General features: G+C 43.5%; 1 protein-coding gene across 2 annotated transcripts in view; it reads left to right on the forward strand.

The window, feature by feature from the left end:
• Positions 1 to 16331, forward strand: part of CACNA2D3 (calcium voltage-gated channel auxiliary subunit alpha2delta 3) — a 753656-nt gene that overhangs the window by 308680 nt on the left and 428645 nt on the right. For both annotated transcript variants that reach the window (XM_017852939.1, XM_017852941.1), the window contains exon 9: positions 7098 to 7211. In XM_017852939.1, the coding sequence (XP_017708428.1) occupies positions 7098 to 7211 (114 nt within the window). The remainder of the gene's footprint in view (positions 1 to 7097; positions 7212 to 16331) is intronic.

Below are 16331 nucleotides of genomic sequence, written 5' to 3' on the forward strand. Positions count from 1 at the left end.
GATATTGAAAAAACTTGTCACAATTTGAAAAATCACTCTCATTTTATCTCAAAAACCTAGTGGTCAGAGCCGGGGGAGACTTCTCTGACCTGTGGAGTCCCTTGTTTGGAAGGCTGCCCTGCAGTGAATTTCTGTTTCCCTGTTCTCTGGCCTAAGTGGTGAAAGAGAAGGGGTTAGGAGATGGTTGTATGGTTAAGTCTGTGGCCCCTGGAGTAAGGCAGGCTGGGCTGAGAAGCCCGACTCAGCCAGAGTTTGCTGTGTGGCAAATAAGTGTGGTTCAGTCTCACGCTTATTTTCTTCATCTGTATAATGGGGATAGAAATTACCCTGCACTGGCCATGTAAATTGCAAGGCCCCATGCAAAATGAAAATGCAGGATTTCTTGTTGAAAGTGATTGAGAATTTTAAGGTAATGGCAGCAAAATGTTGAACCACGTGTGGAGCTGTCTCAATGTGATCTTGTGCAGCTATGCATGTCACACACCCATGAGGCGGCCTGGTGGTCCCTTTCTCGTGGGGTTGAGAATCAGCCTGATGAGGCAGGACCTGGATCCCGTTCAGCAGTGCTGGGCTGGGTGAGAAGTGCCCACTGTGACCACTGAGACCCCAGGTCTCTAGACACAGTTCCCACTACAAATGCTTTGGTTCTCCTTGCCCAAGTCCTAAGGAGTGTCTGCTGCCCTTCATCTTCCTCTGTTTTCTGTTCCTTGCCCTGGTACCCTTTCTCTGTCTATCCTTTCCATCTATCACCTTTGTTCTCAGACCCCTCTAAGACACTATTTCCCATAGCATGCCCAGTTTAATGCTGCCCTGCCAAGGTACTCCCACATGGGGGTTGTGGTCAAGGTGGGGAGATGCTATCCTCCTCTTGCAGACTCACAAGATACTTGCGCATATCAAAGGCCTTGAGAAGTCCTGCAGTGAACAAACCTTTAAAAATGTGTTTACCCACACTTACTAACCCAGGAACACTTTATATCATATCATCATCTCCATATTGGCATCTTCTAGAAGTTACAGCTCACCAGCCATATTTTGGGGCATAATATCATTGTACACTCCAAGAAGGTGTATTCACACTTTCACAGGGACTACTAAGACCGAGAGAAATCACCAACACCTAGTGGACGTTTTTTACCCTGAATCTTTGTGAAGGAAGCATTTTTGAACAGGAAAACCCTCCATACCCTTGTAAAAACACCTCTGGAGTCTCGTCAGATAACCAGATAAGCTGAATGTAGATCTTGGAAAGCAAAAAGCAGAATAAATGTTTTTTAAAAAACACAACAATAGGCCAGGCCTGATGGCTCACACCTGTAATCCCAGCACTTTGGGAGGTCGAGGTGGGTGTATCACCAGAGGTCAGGGGTTCGAGACCAGCCTGGCCAACATGGTGAAATCCCGTCTCTAGTAAAAATACAAAAAAATGAGTCAGGCGTGGTGGCAGGCGCCTGTAATCCCAGCTATTCGGGAGGCTGAGGCAGGAGAATCGCTTGAACCTGGGAGGCAGAGGTTGCAATGAGCCGGGATCATGCCACTGCATTCCAGCCTGGGTGACGGAGTGAGACTCCATCAAAAAAAAAAAGAACACAACGATAAATGTTACAAAATGTCACTGCTTGAGATTGGTTGGCGGTTAGCACTATATTTGTTTGAGTGCACATTTATCTCATAGGGCAAAACATTTCATATCATCTCTTGCCAGTGGGCTTTTAAATAGCTAAACTCTTTGACAACCACAGAGGTGGTTAATCTCCCATGAAAATGAAGCTTTATCTATTAATATTTTCTACTTCATCAATATGACCTTTAAGTGATATTATTATCTTCCCATGTATTATGCCTGCCTTTGCAAGTCAATATGAAATAAAAAGTAATTTCTCTAACACACATGCACACGCACACACACGTGCACGTGCTTAAAATTGTGATTGTGGCTGGAGCTTAGAATGGTTCAGAGGTTACTATAATTAAATGGAGTTAATTCTGTCTTACAGTTACCTGCATTTCAGTTTCGGTATTTGCTTAGATGACTTAAAGGCTTGCAGTTGTTGATACAAATGGCTTTGAAAGGAGCATTCAAATAAACTTCTAAGCCCCTTCGAGCTATTGATCTCTGCTGCATTCATTAGATTCTGTAAGAACACAGAGCCAGTTTGCTACAGTAGTTAGCATCTACCTTGTCATGTGACAAGTGCAATTATCGTTTTTGGCGATGAATGTGATCTTTGCAGTGATTACCTTTTAAAATTTTTTCTTAGCCAATTAAATAAAATTCGGTGACATTTCAAAGACTGTTAATCACAACCAAATGCTCTAAATGTCAGGATGCATTGAAAATTTCACTGCTAACTGATGAATCACTGAGCTAATTGTAGTTCATCATCAGGCCCTTGTCATTGTTATTATTATGGAAAACACTTTCATCACTCTCGCTATTCAATAAAAAAAAAGTTTTAGACAAATATGAAGAGAAAAGATATTACTCATCAAAGCATTTGAATTTAATTGCATTCTTCAAAATTCACCAACTACAGATTGCAGCAGAGAATACCAGGGACTCAACCAGAGAGGAAAGTAATGTTTTTAAATAAACAGCTCCTGGCAGCTCTTTATTTGAGTCCACATTATTCAGATAGCTTCTTTTTCCCTCTCTTTCTTTCCATGTGTTTGGGAAAATTTTTCCAGGATGTTTCCAAATGAGTTCACGAACAATGATGGCCCTAGAGCATTCTGTTTTTTTTTTTTTCCCCTCTGAAGCTTCTGTGACCTGAAGTATAGATTACTTTTGTGCATTGGCTTGTTGCTGGATTTATTTAATGGTGTGAAGGCTGTGTTTAATACAGTTTCCCCAGAACATCTCCAGAACAACCTGTTGATAAGACCAGGCTACAAGGCTGTTTTTAATTCTGCAGTAAGGACAGAGTCTTAGCAGATTCCCAGAGTTGGAAGGACAGAGTCCACATATTTATTGACACTGAAGTTTGGTTGAAGATGGACCTTTTAATGGGAGAGGAGGGAGGGGGCTTGGCTAGGATCAGGTAAGAATCCAAATCATTTGTTGAGGGTTGGTGAACATAGCAAGGGAGAGATTTTGAGGTCAGGGGTTCAGTCTTAGGGTGTAAATTGTCCTTTGATGCTTTCTGTTGAAGAATTGATGGGTCTTTCAAGAAGTTCCTGGAATAAGCAATGAGGTTATTTGCGAGTTTGATCTTCCTGGGTGAGCATTTTCTGAAATAGTAAGTTACGTTGATAAAGACAGTAGAACAGTGGTCGCGTGGAAAGCTTTGTGGTGCAATAAGTGGAGTTTCCAGGTGTTTCTACCTACTAACACGACAGTGTCATGGGCTGTGTCTGCTCATTAACTCAATTGCACATGTGCAGTCAGAGTTGCAGGGGTGGCTCCCAGGGCCAGGACTAACATGAGGAAAGTGTCTGGGGCACCACATGTAAGGAGCACGCACCCTCAGGATCACGGCCCTGCTGACTCCCCTGTGATCCTGAAACCCTAAAAGGGATAGAGGAAGTAGAGGCAGGAGGAGGAGATGAACACTTTTGGAACCCCACCACCTATCCATTTGCTCACTGACGTTCCTATATTACTAAAAGGCCATATTGTGTGCTAAATTGGAGAGTAGATTCTAGAGCTTGATGGTCTGGATTCAAATCCCAGCTATGTCAGATAGTAGCTGTGTCACCTGGAGCAAGTTAGCTAATCTCTCTGTGCCTTAGTTTCCTACCTATAAAATAAAGATAACGATAGTGTTGCAAGACTTTTCCTTAGCTCAGCTAAAGACAGGATCCTTATCACATGACCCCGAAAATTTAGGCTTGCAGAAGTTTGAAGAGTAAGAAAATTGGGATTTATTGGGCAAAAAGGGAAAAAAGGGAAACAGGTACTAGTCCTGCTAGTACATGCTTCTTCCCACCTCGCAGATTGAATTCCAGGTTCCTCACAGGAAGAGGAGGGACCAGGCTCCACCCCGCTGCAAATCACTCACACTTCTATGGCTCCATCCCAGTGCGCATTCCTCCTAGTGTGCAGGCTGGTTGGAATTTTGCCAAGGACCCCCTCCCACCTGGCTGTCTCAATAGTACCTACCTCAGAGGCTAGTAAGAATTAAGTAAGTTTGTGTTAACACATGTAGCCTGGCATAGAGCAAACATTGAACGTTTAACCTGTGGTGTACCAACCACGTAAGGATGTTGTTATTATCTTGTCTGTGGAAGAATGAAAGCCCAGGAAGGAAACTTATCCTAGGCACACAGCTGTGTTGCTGAGATGACACCGAGTGCTTTCCCCTATGCCCTGGTACCCCATGCATGATTTGAGTTGGCTTTGCTGTGTCTCAGTATGGCCGTAAGGAAATTCCATTCATCCATTTATCTATTTATTCATCTATCCAGTTATGTATGGTCTTCTCTCAAGTTACTGCAACTTCAGACTCCACATCAGACGTCTAAGTGCATGAAGACTAGGCATTAATATCTTTAATTTGAGGCCGGGCGCGGTGGCTCACGCCTGTAATCCCAGCACTTTGGGAGGCCGAGGCGGGCAGATCATGAGGTCAAGAGATTGAGACCATTCTGGCCAACATGGTGAAACTCTGTCACTACTAAAAGTACAAAAATTAGCTGGGCATGGTGGCGCTCGCCTGTAGTCTCAGCTACTCGCGAGGCTGAGGCAGGAGAATTGCTTGAACCCAGGAGGCAGAGGTTGCAGTGAGCCAAGAACATGCCACTGTACTCCAGCCTGGTGACAAAGCGAGACTCCGTCTCAAAAAATAAAAAAGTATCTATAACTATATCTATCTATCTATCTATCTATCTATCTATCTATCTATCTATCTATCTAGATATCTTTAATTTGAATGCTTTATCAGCTCTCATTCACCAGTGGCCAGCCTGCAAAGCCAAGAGTAGCCACCATCCCTCTCCAGTGTCATGGTTTAGTAGATTGAACCTGCCAGGCACACTCCCACTCAGTGCCTTTGCACTTAACGTTTGCCCTTCCTGGAGTATCTTTCCCTCAGATACTCACATCCTTCAGGTATAATTCAAATGTCACCTTCTCAGTGGTCTTCCCTGACTACGGTTTCTAGAATTGCCCCATTCCATTTCCTATCCTTCTTTGCTTTTTTCTTTCCCCACCCTTAACATCACCATTATCAAACATATAACGTATTTTACTTATTTACCTTGTATTTGTATGTCTTCCCAAAGAAAATACGAAGCTACATGAGGAAGGGATTTTTGTATGTTTCATTCCTAGTGCTGTGTGGGCACTTAGCAAATAATTTTAGAACGAATGAATACACTTTGCAGATTTTAATAGAGAAGGTTTTTACTTACTGAAGGTTGAAGATTTTTTGTGTGTTTCACATCTCTCAGCATTGACATGTAATTGTGGGGTTTTTAAAAGACTTGGTGTTACTTTCAATTTGCGTCATTAATAGCATTCATTAAGGGAATTTTTCACCCCGATTCCAGGGAAAGACATTCTGCTCTGGCAACCATATTCAGTCACTCTAGCTGCCTACCACTCACAAAGACTGAGAGCTTCTAAAATCTTATATAAAGCTGAAAGTTGAAGAAGTCCAGGGCTTTACATACCAGTGAGCATAATCTTAGAACTTCAGCATGCCATGCATACCAACATATAAACTAATACGTAAGTTTACATGCCAACAATATAAATTTGAAATGAACCCTTATTAAGAAAATACTTGGGCTTCTCAAGTGAATTGTCATGTTACTGACTTTATATGCCTAAACCTCCTAGATTTTATTATATGCTGCATTCTGTACTCATCAGATCCACTCAAACTAGCCTCTTTTAGATTTTTGAAAGAGATGCTGTCTCTGAGGTAGCCTGTTGCTTGTATAATGTGTCCCTAAAACATTTCTGTGCCAACTCCTTTGGGCTTATTTCCTAAAACAGAGCCCATGCCTGAGGTAAGAGATGCTGTGCAATCCTAGACTCTTCTTTCCCACCTCGTGTCTTTTTTGAAATCCCCCTGTGATTTGTATTTAGATCTATTGGGGTGGGGGGAGGCCAAGCTCCATAAAGTATTAAAGATGTTTATTCTGAGTCAAATATGAATGACCATGTCCTGGGGTACAGCCTCAAGAGTTCCTGAGAACATATGCCTAAGTTGTGGTCATGTTACAGCTTGGTTTTATACATTTAAGGGAGACAGAAGTTACAGGCAAAGATATAATATGTGTGAGGTATACATTGGTTCAGCCTGGAAAGGCAAGACATTTCAAAGGGGTAGGGGGCACTTACAGGTCATAGGTGGATTCAGAGATATCTGACTGGCAGTTGGTTGAAAGAATTAAGAAATCCTTGAGTTAAGAGGAGTGTGGAAGCCAGCGTTTTGTTATGTAGATGAAGCCTCTAAGTGGCAGGTTTCAGAGAGAATAGATGGCAAGTATCTCTTTTCAGACCTTAAAAAGTGTTAAACTCTTAGTTAAATCTCTCCTGGATTAGGAAAAGACCTAGAAAGGGAAGGAGATTCTCTAGAGAATGCAAATACCTCCCCAGGAGAAGACTTTATAGGGTCATTTCCAAATAAGTTAAATAAATATATTTTGGAGTAAAATACCTTGATTTCCTTCAGGGCCTGCTATCTGCCTTTCAGTGCTATGCCAGAGTCAGATTGGAATTTTGTATATTATTGCTACAAAGGGTCTGTTTTGTCAGTCTTATGATTGTGATTTTAACATTAGTGCTGATCAGTTCTCCCAGAACCCCAAAGGGAGGGGGTATAGCCAGGCATGTCTGACCCATCCCCCACTTCCTGGCAAGGCCTGAAGTACTTGTTCAGATTTCTTTGGGATTCCCTTGGCCAACAGTAAGGTCTGTTCGGTTGGTTGGAGGGCTTAGAATTTTATTTTTGGCTTAAAGATCCAATTTGTCTGAGCAAATATGGTGATCTGTGTGGAAAGACTTTTTGTGTAGGTTGTTTTGGTGGTGCACAGTGTGCTCTGATTTTAAAAGCCTTCTTTAGCCCAAGGCCTCATGTCTCTGATTTTTCACTGATACATAGAATTATCTGATGTGTATACCATTTTGAACTTATTTCTTTCCCTAGTTCAACCACACGGGACAAGGAAGTATCTGCAGTCAGGCCATCATGCTCATAACTGATGGGGCGGTGGACACCTATGATACAATCTTTGCAAAATACAATTGGCCAGATCGAAAGGTAAGTTGATGCTGATCCTGTCTGTGCAGTGGACTCCATTGAGAATCTTTACTGTAATCTCTAGCTTGTCCATGAACATTTGCCCCATGTAGACTTAATCTCATAATGATCTATGGTTTCTCAGCCTTGTGTTTTTTGGTTGACCAAAACTGAATACTGGCTTTTCTTGTTTTCAAAAATGAAACTTTTGGAGGAGAGAAGAAACTTATGAAGACATATGGGATGTATTCCGTGAAAAGATGCATTGTGAAGTGTGCTTCATCCATATTGGGCTGTGCTTTTTTTTATGTTTATTTTCCTTCGAGGCAGAGCTGCATGTTGGGCCCCACATGCAGAATAGAATGGTAAAATCGGCCATAATAGCCCTACAGGCCTCTCCTTTACATAATGTGTTTGTACAGTTCCTCCCACGGCCCCCATTACCACCCAGAAACTTCTCTCCATCCCCCACTGCTATTCCCCACCATTGTCAGAACTTGTCTGGAGAGTTCCACGACATTCTTACACATATACATTCTCTTCTTTATGAACTTCCATGTGAGGGTGCAGGTAATAAACTCACATAAAAACCCAATACGATTCAGCATCCTGTTAAAGTGAGATGATGAGCAATGTCTGAGCAGTCATCTTTCTCCATTATTTTGAATGTTAGCTATTCAGTAGAGAGTTGTACCATGCTGTAATTGACAATCTTCAAGACTGTAAAATCGGGAAATGGATTCAGGAGAGAGAAAAATGATCTCAAGGCTCGAATGTGATTCCCATAAAACAGTAGTTATCAAACTTGAGTGAGCTTCAGGATCACCCAGAGGACTTGTTCCTCTACGACTTCTGATGCAGTAGATCTGAGTGAGGCTGAGAGTTTGCATTTCTAACTAGTTCCTGAGTGCTGCCGAGGCTACTGGTGGGAAACCACGCTTGTGGAACTACTGCCACAAGAAATAGCCCAAAGAGGAGGGTTTGGATACTCAGCAGGCTTTGCCATATTGCTGCTGTCTATTGACTTTTACAAGGACCCATTTCCTCAGCTGAATTCAGCGCACAGGTGTGTGTTTCTTGGTTCATATTCTGTCTTAAAAACTGTCAATTACCAATCAATATTAAAAGTCAAGATATTTGTATTAGTCCATTTTCACACTGCTGTGAAGAACTGCCTGAGAGTGGGTAATTTATAAAGAAAAGAGGTTTACTTGACTCACAGTTGTGCATGGCTGGAGAGGCCTCAGGAAACTTACAATCATGGCAGAAGGGGAAGCAGGCACATCTTACATGGTGGCAGGCGAGAGAGTGAGTGAAGGGGGAAGAGCCTCTTATAAAACCATCAAATCTCATGAGAATTCACTCACTATCATGAGAACTGCATGGGGGAAACCACTCCCATGATCTCATCACCTCCCACCAGGTAACTCACTCAACATCTGGGGATTACAATTCAAGATGAGATTTGGGTGGGGACACAGAGCCAAACCATATCATTATGCTATAACAATTTAAAGTTGTAGTTTCTCTCATAATGGGTTACACCTGCCACTTTGGGGCCAACATTCCTATGTGACAGGGCTGCTGATGGAACTGAGCAGCAGCTGTCCCCATTAGGCAGCAAATGCATGCTTCCTTTGGACGTGACCCTCATCACCACTCTTCATTTCCTCTCAGCCCACTTCACTCATATGGTTTCCCTCCCACAGGTGTGGAGTTCCTGACCACTGCTCTAGGGGAACAGGTACTTGCTGTTCCCCAGCCTCTGGGGATTTGTTCCCTTCTCTTAGCTTTGCCCTGAGCCTTCCCTCTTCTCCTCCAGCCAGAGGCCATTTGTCCTTGCCTGAGCCCTAAACTCAAAACTCCCTAGGAACTGTCTTAAGGAAGTATAGCTTTGTGTCCGATACGATAATTGTTTCTGGACCTGTCTTTCATCTTCATTCTTTGGTGAGTCCAAGAGAGCAGGTTCTCTACTTCTGAGCAATTCTACTATCTTTCACTATATCCCATCCTGCCAAGAAGTGTGGCGTACAGGGCCTAGGGTACCTGCCTGAGCCCTTCCCCCTAGTGTTTATGTCCTGTGTAATCTGTTCACCTTCTGTGTGGGCAGGACCTGTGGATTGTTTTTAAATCTACAGGATCTGTGGCTTTTAACCGATGGAATCTCATATAGGTGAAGGGTTTTGTTTCAAGTCAGCTGATTTTTTAGTTAATCAGAAGGGATATTATCTTGGGTGTGCTTTCTTTCTTTTTTCTCTCTCTTAATCTTTTAAGTTCTGGGGTATATGTTCAGGTTGTGCAGGTTTTTTACATAGGTAAACATGTGCCATGGTGGTTTACTGTACAGATCATTCTGTTACCCAGGCATTAAGCCCAGCATCCATTAGCAATTCTTCCTGATGCTCTCCCACCCCACAAAGATGCCTAGTATGTGTTGTTTGCCTCCATGTGTCTATGTGTTCTCATCATTCAGGTCCCACTTGTAAGTGGGAACATGAGGTGTTTGGTTTTCTGTTCCTGCATTAGTTTGCTAAGGATAATGGCTTCCAACTCTAACCATATCCCTCCAAAAGATGTGATCTTGTTCCTTTTTATGGCTGCACAGTGGTATATGTGCCACATTTTCCTTATCCAGTCTATCACTGATGGGCATTTAGGTCAATTCCATGACTTTGCTATTGTAAATAGTGCTGCAGTGAACATACCCATGCTTGTATCTTTATAATGGAATGATTTATATTCCTTTGGGCATATACCCAGTAATGGAATTGCTGGGTCAAATGGTATTTCTGCCTCTAGGTCTTTGAGGAATCACCACACTGTCTTCCACAATGGTTGAACTAATTTACACTCCTGGGTGGGACTTATTTAATTGAGAATCCTGGAAAGAGGAACTGGACCCTCCACAAGGGCAAAGAGACTCTCCCTGATGGTGTGATACTATAGGCAGCCTCGAATGTGAGATTGGTGTCCAGCTGACAGCCAGAAAAAGCCTGGACCCTCAGTCTTGTAGCAAAAAGAAATGAATTCTGCCAATAATCTAGGTGAGTTTAGAGGCAAATTCTTCCCCAGTCAAGCCTGCAGATGAAAACACAGCCCAGTTAGCACCTTGATTGCAGACTTCTAGGATCGTGAGCAGAGGACCCAGCTTGTTTGTGCCCCAACTCCTGACCCACAGAAACTGTGAGATAATAATAACTGTGCTGTTTTAAGCCACTACATTTGTGGTCATTTGTTATGTAGCAGTAGAAAACTAATACAAGAAGCAAGGAAAACGGAGAAAGGGAAGGAAATAACTTACATAGCAATGCTATAAAGCATCCCCAAATCGAGCGGCTTAAAATAACAATAATTTATTATTTCTTGTGATTCTGTGGGTTAACTAGATGGTGGTTCTATTTCACATGGTGTGAGATGGGGTACCTGGTGAAGCTAGGAGCTTGACTGTCTGCCTCAGTTCTCCTCTCCATGGACTTTCTCTCCATGTGGTGTTTCATTCTCCAGGGCAACCCTGTGTGTCCACTGTCCTCAGTACAGTAGCCTGGATTACTTTACAGTGTAGCAGCTGGGTTCCGAGAAAGGGAAAGCAGAAGAAGTTGGTGAACAGACCAGGGGAGCATTTGTGAGTGTCATTTGTAAAAGCCGCTTACCATCCAACAGGGCCGTGCTCCAAGCAACTGCTTAATAAAGCATTTTAGAGTGAGTTGGAAGAAGGAATGCATTATTGGTGATTTAACTGTGAGCCTATGAAGGCAGCATCATGATTGCTTATGCAATGTGTCCCTTGCCAGTATTTCATTTCTGAGAACAGAAATGAGGAGCTATTTATTCATTTATTGGATGCCATTTACTTTTGCCTAATATCCATTGGTTATGACTTAACAGCAGCTCTTACACACTTGGAATAAAATATGAACTCCAATATGAGAGGAACTCGTTCCAGGACCTGCTCAAGAAATAAAGCTGCATTTACTTAAATTAGAAAAATGGCTATGCCCACCATCTATGTAGTTGCTCTTCCAAGTGAACTAAAAAAAGGAAAAGTCATGGAATTGTTTATCATTACTTCCCCCTAATGCACAAGACAGAGAAGCAACAGGCGGATAGGTAAGAAAATGATTAGCCAGGTTGTTTAAAGGAGAGGTTGGCAAACTGTGGTCCATGTGCCAAATCTGGCCCATTGCCTGCTTTTGCAGCTTATGAGTTATGAATGATTTTCACATTTTTAAATGTTCAAAGAAACAATATTTCATGACATGAGAACATTATATAGAATTCAAATTTCAGCATCCATAAGTAAGGTATTATTTTGACATAGTCACACCCATTTGTTTACTATTTTCTATGGCTGATGGCAGAATTGAGTAGTTGTGACAAAAACCAGATGGCCCGTGAAGCCTAAAAAATTTACTATCAAGCCCTTTAATAGTATGTTTTCCCACCACTGATCTAAAGGAGCCTTTGAAAAATTTAGACCAACCAGTGTATTGCTGAAAGTCATTGAGATACCCTTAGAATTTCATGACTCTGCTGAATTCAACAGAAGATGGTAATGACGGTTTCTCCCTATTTTTCCACTGCTTTTTCTACTTGAATACACGATTATGTTAGTCTATTCTGCATTAGCATAAAGGAACACCCGCGGTTGTTGTAATTTGTAAAGAAAAGTGGTGCATATGGCACATGGTTCTGCTGGATGTACAAGAAGTATGGTGCCAGCACCTGCTCTGCTTCTGGTGAGGGCCTCATGCTGTTTCCACTAATGGCAGAAGGTGAAGGAGGAGCAAGTATGTCACATGGTGAGAAAGGAGGAGGCAAGAGAGAGAAAAGGGGTGGGGCCAGGCTGTTTTTAACAATTGGCTCTCGCATGAACTATTAGAATGAGAACTCAGTCATTACCATGGGCCAGCACCAAGCCAATCATGGAGGATCCACCCCCATGACCCAAATGCCTCCGACCAGGTCTCACATCCAGCATTGGTGGTCAAATTCCAACATGAGATTTGTAGGGGGCAAACATACAAACTATATCAGTTACACTAGCCAGAAAATAAATGGTGGAGGGCTGGGAGACTTGATGCCGAATACTCCTTTTCATGCTGTAGCTTCTCTTACCAAAATGTTTTAGCAGCCCTTTCTCCTTTTCTGTAATGAGTAGTTCTCTTTTCTTTCACTCTCTCCTTGCTTCTCTATCAATGCTACCATCAAGACTGGAATATCTTACATGGTAATGGGGTTGATTAGAGGTAGAGTAGGCTGCAAGGCTGCTCAGCCTTGGCCTGGAACGTTGGAATGTAGGGTCTTTATAAATGCTAGACTTGACTGCCCCGTGAACCCGGTTTTGGTGGTGACATGGACACAGGACAGAATTTCACAGCTTTCAGGTCACTGTGGTAACAGTGAACAAACACCCTGGAAAGAATTAGGCTTTCTCTGCAGAGGCTTGGGAAATCAGAGACTCCCTATCTCAGTCAGCTTGGGCTGCTATGACAAAATATCAATGACTGGGTGGCTTATAAACAACAGGAATTTATTGCTCACAGTCCTGGAGGCTGGAAGTCTGAGATCAGGTTGCCAGCATGGTCAAGTTCTTTTTGAGGCCCCTCTTTTGGGTTGCAGACCACTGCCTTCTTGTGGTATCCTCACATGGCATTGAGTTGAATGAGGAAGCAAGCTCTCTTATGAGTCTTATAAGGACGCTAATCCCATTCATGAGGGCTCCACCCTTATGACCTCATCTAATCCTAATTACTTCCCCAAAGCCCCAACTCCTAATACCATAATCATGCAGGCTAGGTTTTCAACATACGAATCTTTGGGAGACACATTCAGTCCATAACACTGTCTATTACTATGGGGGCAGAGTTGAGCTATCCATAAATTAATAACCCTTATTTTGCCTTGTGTTACACGGTAGAGAGTGAGGATTTGGCCTGTAACTGTCAAATAACAGAGCACATCCTAACTTGTTTCTACTGTAGGTAAAATAATGACATACTGCCTAGGTGTGCAGGTGGATGGTGACCCATCCACACCTGTTAGATTTCACTGCATGAACTGACCCTCACCTGCTTCTGATTTGAGCCACAGAAGCAGTACTAGAATGTTCTGCCTACTTCCTCTTCATTTCCCTGAACCTGAATTTTCCTCAATGAGCTATTTTTTTTTTTTTTTTTTAAACAGAGTCTCGCTCTGTTGCCCAAGCTAGAGTGTAGTGGCAACATGTTCTTGACTCACTGCAACCTCCACCTCCTGGGTTCAGGTGATTCTCCTGCCTCAGCCTCCCCAGTAGCTGGGATTACAGGTGTGTGCCACCACACCCAGCTAATTTTTATATTTTTTAGTAGGGATGGGGTTTCACCATATTGGTCAGGCTGGTCTTGAACTCCTGACCTCAAGTGATCCACCTGCCTCGGCCTCCCAAAGTGCTGTAATTATAGGCGTGAGCCATCACACCAGGCCTACTTTTTATATTTTGTATAGAGATGGGATTTCACCATGTTGGCCAGGCTGGTTTCGAACTCCTGGTCTCAAGTGTTTCACCTGCCTAGCCTCCCCAGGTGCTGGGATTACAGGCCTGAGCCACTGTGCCTGGCCTTCAATGAGAGAATGTTTTAAACCAATTTCTTATACCCCACTTTATGAAACAGTACTAATGATAGCTAATTCCTACTGAATACTGAGTGTCAGAGACTGTTCTAAATGCTCCATATGTATCTAATTCTCACAGAAACCTCATGAGAGGTATACTGTCGTTATCACCTTTCACAGTTGAGGAAACTGAGGCATGAAGAGGTTACATTCAGAATTCCCTGACTTGCATTTGGTGGACCTGAAATGACCACTCCAGCACTCAAATGCTGAGCCTAGACCCTTAAGCAGGATGCAGACATCTTGAGAGCTAAACAAGGTAAAATGACCATAGGTCAGAGGAAGAGCTGTCCACACTCTATACATTGTCATCGGGACAGTAAGTCCATTTCTTTGGCCTCCCGCCCCCAAGTACAGGAGGGTCTGCAGAATGTCAGGAACTTGGTGATCTCAGAACCCACTGGGGCTACAGTCAGACAGCAAATTGTGGGGCCTCAGGATGAGGCTCTCTAGATGTGATTAAATGATTTTCCTCTTCTAAAAGGACAGGAGAATGTCAAAGGTGAATGCGATTTCAGTGCTGTGTACTGTGCGTTTTATTTTCAGTTATCTCGAGAAAAAAAATAAAAAGGCAAGGATGGTAGCTTTGAGGCCATGTGAGAGGCTCAGGGCTGCTGGAGGATCCCTTGGTGACCTGGTGGAGACTGCAAGGAGGGCAGAAGCAACTCTTGGTTTGAGGATAAAGGGATGCCCTTGATCATGGAATGGCTTGGGGGACCTGGCTTGGAGCACTTTTGGAACTCTGTTGGAAGTGACTGTCCTTTGGGCTGGTGTCACATGGATCTCCGAGGAGGAGCTGACTTGGGGGTTTTGTGCCCCAAGCCTCCCCCATGGTATAACTTGGAGGATAAAGCCTCAATCCAGCCTTGCCCTAGTGGCCTCTGGGGTGCTGGAAGGCTTAGCTCTGCCTTGGTGCCTCTGACGTTGTTTTCTAAAGTTTCAGGAATCCCCTCTCTCCTGATCTTTCCATGGGGCATGTACCATTCTAAGGGCCAGAGTTCCTGAGCTGATTCAGGGGTTATTCTTTTAAGAACCCAACCTTTCAATCATCTTAAGCAATTTGGGAGGAAGGCTTTGTTCTTTCTTCCCCATTAAACTGCATTGTTCTCTTCTCTGACTTTCAAATCATTTTACGTAGCATTTTCTTTGCTGGCAGAGGGAAAAAAGGGAAGGAGGTAGCCATCTTAGGGTAATGCATTCATGCAACAAGTATTTATTGAGGGCCCTCTGTGTCTTGCATCCATTGTAATGGAGCCCAGAAGTAGGGGGCTAAGATACCTCCCATGAGATCACATAGGACAAATAACAGATCACAGGTAACCAGCAAGTGAAAAGACCAAATCATTTAATCATAAGTCTTCTGAACAAGACAAACAAGAACCTGAGACAGAGAATGGATAATGGCAGCTCTCCTAGACAGGGTGGTCAAGACAAGCCTCTTGGAGGAGAGCGTGTGTGAGGGAGAGGAGCTGGACGGGGAAGGTATTCATGGCAGAGGGAACAGTAAGGTGGATGTGTATGAGGAGCAGGAGGAAGTGCAAATGGCTGGAGCCCAGTGGACATGGGAACAGGGTGATAGGGAGGCTGGCAGCACAGGCAGCAGCCAACTTCTCTGGGCTTCAGTGAGCACAATGAAATGTTGGGATGTGATCCAAGGGGTCAGTGAGGAGCCATGGGAGGCTTTTTTTTTTTTTTTTTTGAGACCAAGTTTCACTGTGTCATCCTGGCTGGAGTGTAGTCACGTAATGATGGCTCACTGCAACCTCCGCCTCCCAGAGTCAAGCGATTCTCCTGTCTCAGCCTCCCAAGTAGCTTGGATTATAGGCACACACCTCCACACCCAGCTAATTTTTGTATTTTTAGTAGAGACAGGGTTTCATCATGTTGGTCAGGCTGGTCTTGAACTCCTGACCTCAAGTGATCCGCCTGCCTCGGCCTCCCAAAGTGCTGGGATTACAGGAGTGAGCCACCGTGCCTGACATATGGGAGGCTTTTGAATGGAGAGGAGTGAACTGACTGTTTTCAGAAGTGCTCTCTGGCAACTGTATAGGGAGTTGGCATAGGAGACATGGACTTGGGCTGCATGTACCGATGGTATTAACTCTCCTCATCACAATTGATTAAAAAGGGTGAGGAGTGTAGGTGGTAGACCCTTTCACTTCTGTGAATGCTCCAAGATGCTCCTATTTCTCACTGCTGTTTCATTCCGGGAGTCTCTTGGGTACTGACATTTCTCTCTTCTCTTTTTCCCTCCTTTCCTCTTCCTCTTTCTTTCTCCTTCCCTGGCTGAAGTCACATTTGGTCCAAAAGTTTTGAGTGAGTTTGTGTCATAGCTGTGTTTTTTCAAGGGTGATAAATCCTAAAGCTGTCTCAAGAAAATAGGAACACTCATTTCTCATGGTCAGTCAACGGCATGACAGGAAAAGGCATTTTCAGTTGCTGTGGTGAGAGCTCATGCAGGTCCTCCCTGCAGCTGAAGGGGGAGTTGAA

Source organism: Rhinopithecus bieti, unplaced genomic scaffold (genome assembly GCF_001698545.2).
Source record: "Rhinopithecus bieti isolate Rb0 unplaced genomic scaffold, ASM169854v2 scaffold_35730, whole genome shotgun sequence".
Classification (NCBI taxonomy): domain Eukaryota; kingdom Metazoa; phylum Chordata; class Mammalia; order Primates; family Cercopithecidae; genus Rhinopithecus; species Rhinopithecus bieti.